The sequence below is a fragment of the Delphinus delphis genome, chromosome X (assembly GCF_949987515.2).
Source record: "Delphinus delphis chromosome X, mDelDel1.2, whole genome shotgun sequence".
Taxonomy (NCBI): domain Eukaryota; kingdom Metazoa; phylum Chordata; class Mammalia; order Artiodactyla; family Delphinidae; genus Delphinus; species Delphinus delphis.
The window spans coordinates 65,167,177-65,176,620 of record NC_082704.1 but is presented as its reverse complement, the minus strand read 5'-3'; the positions used below and the strand labels follow the sequence as shown (position 1 = coordinate 65,176,620).

The 9,444-nt window shown below is 40.4% G+C and overlaps 1 protein-coding gene across 1 annotated transcript in view; it reads right to left on the bottom strand.

Moving 5' to 3' along the window:
- Positions 1-1,171: 1,171 nt before the first annotated feature.
- NEXMIF (neurite extension and migration factor) overlaps positions 1,172-9,444 on the bottom strand; it is a 143,505-nt gene continuing 135,232 nt past the window's right edge. The window contains exons 2-4 of the mRNA XM_060002151.1: positions 7,121-7,246; positions 2,049-6,423; positions 1,172-1,451 (exon numbers count right to left, since the gene is read on the bottom strand). Coding sequence (XP_059858134.1) covers positions 1,358-1,451; positions 2,049-6,423; positions 7,121-7,199 — 4,548 coding nt within the window. The 5' untranslated portion in view covers positions 7,200-7,246 and the 3' untranslated portion in view covers positions 1,172-1,357. The remainder of the gene's footprint in view (positions 1,452-2,048; positions 6,424-7,120; positions 7,247-9,444) is intronic.

The window sequence follows — 9,444 nt, the reverse complement described above, 5'->3', positions numbered from 1 at the left end:
AAGCGCTTTCACGTCCATTATCTCATCTGTGCCATAATGCAACAGTCATCAGACACACAGGCCTTCAACTGTGCAAGGAAAATAGACCAAATGTTAGAAGTCAAGTGGTGAATAAAGGGGAAGAAAAAGCTAGTCGTGAGGGATGCTGAAGCTGTGAAATTTTTTAAAAAGGGAAAGGGCTTGAATAAAAAAATGTGATTTCAAAAATTTATATTAAAGATTGGGAATTAAGTTTAGTGTGTGGCATCAAATACTAGTTATGTTCAGACTAAGTATATATGGCCCCAATTAGTTGTTATCACAAATTGTTCAGCTTATCGAATGTGATTCATAGGTGTCAAACTGAGATGCCTTAACATTTTCTTTAAATGACATTGGCATTGCAAGATTAAACACTTAACACTAAAGCCATGATATGAGTGCACTTTTGACAAAACTGGAATAAAACATTTAGGAAACTACTTAAATAAAAGCAATCTATGTACTTCATTTATCTTAGTGTTAATTTTATAGCTATTTTATAATTTATCCCAGACTATTATAAAATATATAAAACTGAGATATAAAGTATCAGCAATATAACTTTGCACTTTAAATAATTTTCAGCTACAGATTTTGCTTTTAGAAAACAAACTTTAAAGCAGCTGTTTTGTTTCCTTGTAAAAGTTTCTGTAAATGCATATACTTGGGTCCCTGATGGACTTAGCTGTTGTGACTTCCAGACTTTTCCAACACTTTAACCCTTATACAATGGAACAAACAAACCTTTATTGTGCCTTGTTTAATGGTTCATGTTTCTACACAGGACAGTAGAATTTAAATTTTTAAAATAATGTATGTATGCTTATAGATATATATATTTTAAAACTTAATTAATGAGCTTTAAAATGTGGGGTGAATCTGTGAGATGAGGTAAGGAAATTTGGCACATTTCAAACAGTATCCTTTAAGTTTTGGTAAATTGTGTAACACAACATATTTTTCCACTGTGATCTACAGGTGCTATCCACATAAGTGGGGGTGGTTAATAGCAAGAATCACTGGAATGTTTCTAGTAAATTAACAGGGACAAGCTCCCCAAATACTCACAACCAAATGTTGATATAGAAGTAAAAATATATACAATACAGTCACTTTTTTGTAGTTTGGCACAATGTTTTACTTCCTTTCCCCTTGGGTAAACAGTGCATAAACTACTTTGTACAACTGTATGACTTCTAAAGTCTTTTACATAGAACATCAGATTAAAGTTTGCTTCCAAAGACTTATTCCCACACTTTAAAATTCTTTTCTTTAAGCACTTACATGTCAACATACATACCACAAGGCATATTTTGAAAGAAATAAAACACAAACATCAAATGTCTTTCTGGAAAATGGGAGTCTCTTCTTCAAACACAGGTAAAACCCAAAATGCTGTTTCTGCTTTTAGGAGATTGTAGTCGGAATCCCTGCAGAAAAACCAAACAATTTATGCCATCTTAGTTAGCTTTAGTGTATGTCCCACAAAGGGATCATACAATCTAAATTTGTTTACATCATACTAGATGCCGTACGATGCAGAAAAAGATACAAATAGCAGGGGCCACTAGAAAGCACTCCTAATTGCCAAATGATGAGATTTTGTTTTCCAAATTATGCTCTTTTTGCTTAAATGATCTTGGCATTTTTGTCTATATAACTTTTAAATTCTGTTATTCAAAAATTTTCTCACTGCAAAGTCCTTCCCTTCCCCAAGTCATTCAAGAGCATATTTTAGTTGTATTTTCTCAGTAAGTAAAAACTAATGCTGACTAGCAGAAAAAGTAGCCTTGTCAGAATTTATCCCTAGTCAAGCCACTACAAAATTGCCCAATCTTTTGTGTGGCTTAGAGGTATAGGGATTTTCATGCACTTTTTTTCTTTTCGTTTTAATTTGAAAAAGAAGGGAATGGGACAGTTTCTTTCATGCAAACTGCTTTCAAGAGGGAAAAAAATGAGGGACTGCGGGCTTAGCAGAGTAGGAAAGCTAAGGGTGCATCATCTCAGCCATTTTGATGCAGTATTACCTCAGTTTTTCAAAAGAAGCTGTCCCAGCCTCATCCTTGTGGACCTGTTCTCGCTCCATACGCTTTCCCTTACACTTCTCATCTCTCAGGGCCTTGGAGCTGGTTTTGTGACGATATAACTTTTTGTGTGTCGGTCCATTATTGCCTAAAGTGCTCAGGTTATTATACTTTTTATCAAAGAAGGCAGAGCGAGAGTCCTCGTTATAACCAGACATGCTTGCACGACCAGGATCACCTATCGCTGCTTTCCCATTGCTTTTACTCACACCCTTGATGGACCTGTGATTCTTAGTGGCTCCTGGAGAGCCACTGTTGGCCTTTTTCTTAGATTCCTGTGGTGTCCCAGCCAATATTTTGAGGGTTTTTAATTTTAGACTATTGGACTCAGGGGAGTAGAATATATTGGGGTCTCCATGGTGCTCCATGGGTTCGCAAAGGGGCTCTATGGAGGCCATCATGAATCTCTGCACATCTGCCATACCAGAGGCAATGTTGGACAAGATATAAGAAGGCTCCTGAAATTCCCGTTGATCATCATCCAGAAGGTTGTTGGTGTTGGTGCCCATGCTCATGTCACTCCAGCCTGGGCTGCTCTCCTTCCCCAAAGACCAATCTCCAGAAAGTCCCTTCTGACTTGGCATCTTCATAGAGGCCACAGGGCCACTATGCTGGATACATTCAGCCAAAGTCTTCCCTGTGGAGGATATGCTGTTGACTTGGCCTCCTCCACGACCGATGCCAATTTGCATTTTCTCTCCATTGACTGCAGCCATGAATTTCCCTTTCTTTGTTGACTTAGGGACCTGGCGGGAGGTTTTGCCAGGTGGTTTTTCAATCCCTTTGTTGTTGGCTTTGGGGTTTTTTTTCCTGTTGTTTTTCTGAGAAGAGCTTTGGTTCGTAGCCCCACTCTTGTTGGGTGAACTTTTCTTTCTTGATTTTGACACCTTGTTGTTGGTACTCATTTGACCAGATGGATCATTAAACGCTGATAAGCAAGGGGCTTTTTGGAGCAGGCTGACAGAATCCTCATCATTGAACATATGGAACTGAAACTGATGGTTATTTAAAGTAAATCCATCATCCGCTTGGACCTGCCGTGAAAGGGTACTGCAGTCCCATTTGATTTTTTCCATATTGCCCAGTATTCCTGGGACACCCTCTTGGAACACCTTTAGTGTTCCTAGTGTCTTGATACTCTCACATCTGGTAATCTGAGGGGAAAGACTGGGGGTGTCAGGTGGGGACATCTCTGAGAGGGAAGAGTGGCGGAATTTGTCAGGAGTGAAGTTGGAGATATCCAGGAGGTCAGTGGACTCCTTTAGTGGTGCTATTTCATCAATGCTCTGCTGGATCACCAGCTTGGGGCTGCAGTGGGCCAGGAAGTCATCAGTGATATCATCATCACCATCCTTTTCACAAGACTTCAAGCTTAAGGAGCAATAATTGCTTGAGTTGACAGAGAGTGGGGCCATGGAATCAAAGCTAAAGAGCCGCCCATCATCCATATTCACTGGACCCTGCTGGAAAGGAAAGCAGGTCTCTCCATTATTAAAGTGACATAATTGATAAGAGTCATCAGATGAGAGCTGGGTGTCTTGCACAGACGCATACAGGACCTTGTTGCAACTACTGCCACTGCTGCTGAGGCAGATCGGATTGTATGTTGTAGCTGTGAGGTTATTTTCCATGGAAACTACTTGGGAGACTCCAAATTCACATGATTGGTTTGGAGCTATCTCCCTTGAGACTGCAGCCATGAATTCCTGGGAGCCAGAAGTAGGTTTGTTGGGCCACACATTTCCATAGTTGCTTGATTCCATTTTGAAGTTTTGGGATGATTGAAGCAGCTCAGACTCAGAAGGCGAGGAAAGCACACAGTCCTGGGCAGGCTGGAGAGGTACAAATGATTTTTCTGTTTGAGTGAGGCTGACTTCATTTTGCTCTGGAGAATGCTGAGTGAAGTATGAAATGCCAGTATTATTTGACAAGTCAGAAGCATCTAACAATGTCTGCAAATACCCTCCAGGGATAACAGGTATATTGTTGGCAACATGAGCAGATGATAGAGGCATTTCAGAAGAGCAAGTGGTTGGTAGGAAAGTAGAATTCTTAGCAACCTTTGTCTCATGAAATTCAGATAGATGTGAACCGTTTGAGGTCCCAGGAATAGCTTCATTCTTTGAATTAGCCTTGGAAGATTGGTCTCCCAAAAGAGGGGTCATTTGAACAACTGGCTTGCTTTCTTGCCCAGCTTTGATTTTCTTGGATTTTAACCTGGCTTCACTTTTAAATTTGATTTTGTTGAGCACTTTCCTCTCTGGCCCCTTAAATTGTGCATCTTGGGCTTTGACTTTCACTGAGTCAGGGCCTGTGATGTCATTTAAATGTGATCCATTTGCACAGCTGGGGGCAGCCAGAGGTGCTGACTTCAGTGTACCTTTCAGGCCTCCATCTTCTTTACGACTACTAGCTTGCCTCTCATCATTGCAGAATGAAACCTGCTTACCACTTGCTGAAGTTTCCATGGATGGGATTCTTTGAATCCTGTGCCTGTTGCCAAGTTTAGATTTTCGTTTGCGAGCAGGTGGCAGGAATGACACCTCAAAGCTACCTGGTTCAAAGCTTTGCTTTTGGCATAAGGGTGTTTTGTTGGAGTCTGAATTGCTGTTTCTCTGCTTTTTCTTCTTTTGCCAGAAGCCCTTCAAGGGGGCCAGCTTGGAATATTTGTTGAGCTGCATCTCACTCAAATTCACTGTTGTCTCACTGGCATCCACCCTACCCAACTTCACCAGCATGTTCTTCTCACCTTTAAAACGATTGATGATGATATATTTGATAATAACAGGGGGCTCCTTACGAGTTACTTTTCTTCTCTTTTTGGGACACCATTCATCATCATCTTCCTCTTTACAACCACCTGGTAGCCATTCCCTCCTCTCATTTACTTTTTCACCCTCTAGTGAGTCAACATCATATAGATAATCTTCACTATACCTGACTTTTCTCTTGGCTCGCAGCCCATAATTCTGCTGGGAGGAGGAGCTGCCAGAATTAGTGTCCCGAGCCATATAGCGGCTACAGTCCTTGATCTCCCCCATGGCATCATAAGAGACCTCAATGAAGGAACTGTCATCACTAAAATTCCCTGATGCCTCCAAGGAATTGGCAAGATGGCCTTGCTTTGGATTCTTAAATTGCCCTACTTCAGGTCCACTGCATGGTTTATTTAAGGCAGATTTTTCTCCATTATCCTTTGCCTCTTTTTTCCCTACACCTTTGTCTTCCTGGCCTTCTTCTTTGCCTTTCTTCTTGTCCAAGATTTTATCTTCCTCCCCCCAGATAATGCTCACATCAGGGACCTTGAATTGGGAAAGATCACTGCTCTGCTTCAGGGCCCCACTCTTAGACTCCCGCTTGGGGCAGGTAGTGAAGACACTGGGAAAAAAGTTGAATTGGGCATCCTCCTGCATCAAAAGGGTGGTTTTGTCTCGAACGTTGTCCTGGAAGGATTCATATCGAATTTTCAGGGAGCAGACATCACTGCCCAGTGTTGACTCATCATCATCGAACATGTAGTTATCCACATCTTCTTCAGAGAACAGGTTGACAGACAGCTCATTCTTGGAACAGAGGTCAAGAAGTTCAATCTTACTCTCACTAATAAAAGTCTCAAAGTAACCCCAATCCTGATTGGAATTTGCCAGCAAAGCCTCTTCCGTATTGCACTTATCTAATAGTAATGCCTCATAATAACTTTTCTGAGCTGGGTCCTCCAAGTCAATGTCAGGTTTCTCGGCTTCTCGTCTATCTCCTGCCCTTGATTTGTGCAGTGGGAAGCCTAGGAGCTGGTCTGAGAGCAGCTGCTCTCCATATTTCATGTTTTCTCCAGCATTAATACACTGAATCCCTATATCAGAGACTGCACAAGTTTCATAATCCCTATTTAGATCACTGACTTTTAGACTGATCCCTGGCTCAGGATCTACTGCATCCTTGGATTCCATGAAGCAGCCCAAGCAAGTCCGGCTTGGCTGCATGAGGCACTCCCCATTCAGAGCTGACATGCCTGCAGGCTCCATTATGGCAAATGGAGCTTTCTCACACTCATTGGGCAGTGACCATGTGTTCAGGCCTTTTGAAACACCAGATGTAAGGGAGATGGCATTCACAGAAGCACTATTAGCAGCATGCTCAGGTGCTTCAATCAGGCCCAAAGGAGAGGGAGGGCTCTGCATACAGGGCTTCTTAGAGGGCAGAGGCAGGAGACCTCTGGGATACATCAGGTTCTCTTTTTGAGCCACCAGTATAGGCTGGATTGGTGTAGCAGCATCTAGAGCTGCAAATGACTTCATTGCCACATCCTGGTCCTCTGAATCTAGAGAAAAGGGGAAAAATGACAGAAATAAAGTTAAAGGTATTAGACCAGACTCATTTACTCTCTTTCCCTTGATCAGTTTCTGGTACTTGATCTTATGATATAAAATCTAAGCTTCAGCTTCTCTAACTTTAGAAGTAGAAACTACAGAGTTAAAGAACAACCTTGATTTTATATTGAACATTCATGCGAGTGAAAAATAATATTTTTTAGGTTCAGCTTTTTCTTCAGACACACATGGCACTCTCCTCAGAAATGAGGAAAAAATTGGATTGCTTGATCAACTGGAAAGTCAAATCTTTCAGGGTGGGAAAATGCTGAGATGGGATATATTCATGGTTTTGAACTATGAGGCATAGTCCTATCCTTCAGACCTCACCTATGTTTTGGAAGCTCCTACTGAGTCTAAACATTACAAACTTCACATCAGAGCATATTTCTAATTCACCAGGAATTTAGAGGAACTTAAGTATCCATTTGATAGAGATGATTTGGGAGAGCAAAGGGGTTGGATTTGATACCTCTTAGAGACCCTTCTAGTCCAGTTAGAGATCTGGTGGAATAAAGTTTAGGATTAACTCCTATCTCAGAGGCATCCTAGACTTAACTTGCCCCAGCTCTGTGGATACTGAAAATCTATAGTACTAACAAAGGACTACTGGGAGAGATATTACATACCACAATTAAATTCCCTTACCATTTTCCTTGACCCCATTAATCATAGTGTTTTCTCCATTGGCTGAGGCAACAACAGCCTTATCTTGTTGGTTATCCATGAATGGAACCTCTTATTGTTTCATTCCAAGTCCAAATGCTGTCCAACCTGCACATTTCAAATACATAATATCAGTCATCAAATTTTCTTCTCTGTTTTAAGCTCATTTCAGCTAGAGAGGTTTTAAAATGTTCACTGGAATTTACCTATTTCCAGACTGGTTTCATAGCCACTATTGTTTTTGTTTCATATTTTATACCTACTATATAAGTCAATTTGGAAACTCACACTTCATTCACACATTCTAGATCCTTCTGTCTCCTCTAGGCTACCATACCATTCAAAACTGAAATCTGAGGAAGCAGGCAAACTTACATCTTCTTCCAGATAGTAATACATTTAACCTAATCATGGTCATCCAATTAGGAAGGACGCAAAGTAGAGCCCAGACTAACCTGAGACAAGGGGTGTGTACATGTGGAGATTGGCTTTATTTCTGTTTGTCTCATCTCTAATTCAGATGATCATAAGCTCTTAACAAAACAAGCCAATTCGTATATACACACATATACATCACATTCATATTTTCTCTGTGCTTAAAATTTGACTGCTAAGTATGAAAGAGGTAGAGAATTCCTTCCATGATTTCTTGGCTTTCATGACCTGAGCTCTGGTTTTGACAAATATTTCTCCAAGCCCACAGCAGGATTTTTAAATGTGACTACAAAGAAGATCTGGAATTTCTGAAAATGTCCCAGCATTATCTGGTATTTTTAGTGTATAGAACACATATCTATAGCCCCTCATGTCTTGCCCACCTACTTGGAGGGTAGGTATATGCAAAATGATATGAGGCACAGCCACTCAAGGTGGAGGTCTCTACCATGTGCCACTACAGCATCTATAAATCTCTATTTATTCCAAACCCCCTTTCTCTAGACCTTTTCCTCAGCCAAGGATCCATCCCTTTATTAAAAAGCATAGACTACTTTACTGATGGCCAAGCAGCTATTACAAAAATCTCAACTGTATATTCACTTACTCTAAAACATGCAAATACTATAAAAGGTAGGTCCAGCATTGCGGGAATAAGACAGTTTTAAATGATTCAATCTTTATACCCTAAAGCCTATCTGGGCCTATTTCCTTATCTGTAAAATAAGAAGTTTGTATTAGGCAATCACTCAGTGTTTTAAAAGTTAGATGATCTTGGGTTCCCCTAATATTTATATATCATAATTGCCCAACTTTCTTCTCATTTTATATAAGACCTGACTTGAGAGTAGCCAATAAAACCACAGGTGTCAGGAAAAAGAGAAAGAGATGCTTACTTGTTGTATTTACACAGAAAGAAGGGCTGGAGATTTCTAAAAGGTAGAGATGCTTGGCTAACAATGTCAAAGTCACCATCCTTTGGCAAGGAGGGCTCATTTGTGGTGGAATCGAATGAACAGATCAGATGGTTGAGCCTCTGCTTCAGAGAGGACCCTATGGGCAGATGGAATCATACTGTCATCATGGATTACTCTGTGTATCTTTTTTAAAAAAGGAACTCAGTAGAACTTCAGGTATCATTTTACTCTTCTTTAACCCCTCCACTAATTGTATCTTGCCAAGGACTTGATAAGGGGCAAATTATTTGTAGATTTCAATAACTTAGTGGCTTCTTGCCCCTTATGCCTAAGGCTAACTACAAGGAAGTCCATTTTTAATCACCAGGAAGACCAAGGCACAGAGAAACAAAAAATAAAATAAAGTCACAAAATAACATAATGGCAGATCTAACAAAGGAACCCAAGTCTCCAGACCAAGAAACCAGGTGTTTTTTTCTTAGAACACAAATGCTTTCTCTATTCTTACCACTTCCAAACCCTGGCCAAAACAAGGCTGTAGAGATATGTTTCCACAGGTTACTGATCTATACTTATACCCCCTTTCAGGTAATGAAATAAAGAACAGCTGCCTCAGACAAGTATTGATTATTAGCAAAAATTAATGTACCATAAAATATATATAGGAGCAATGCACTTAAGTATCAAGAATTATCCAATCTTGTCAGACATGACAAGAATACTGTGTCATGGGACATATTAGTGCCACTGTAACTCTACTCTGGGATGTTATTTCCCTAAGAACATATATTTCCTCTCAGAAAAATCTGTCCAAGCACCCAGGATTTATGGCTCTGCAGTAAATGGAATCTTAAAGGGTTGAGAACAGAGGAAATATGCTCTGGCAAAAGATAAAGAAGAGGTGGAGAGGGGTATGGGAGCTTGATAAGTTGGGAAGGGGAGAGGAAGGGAGCA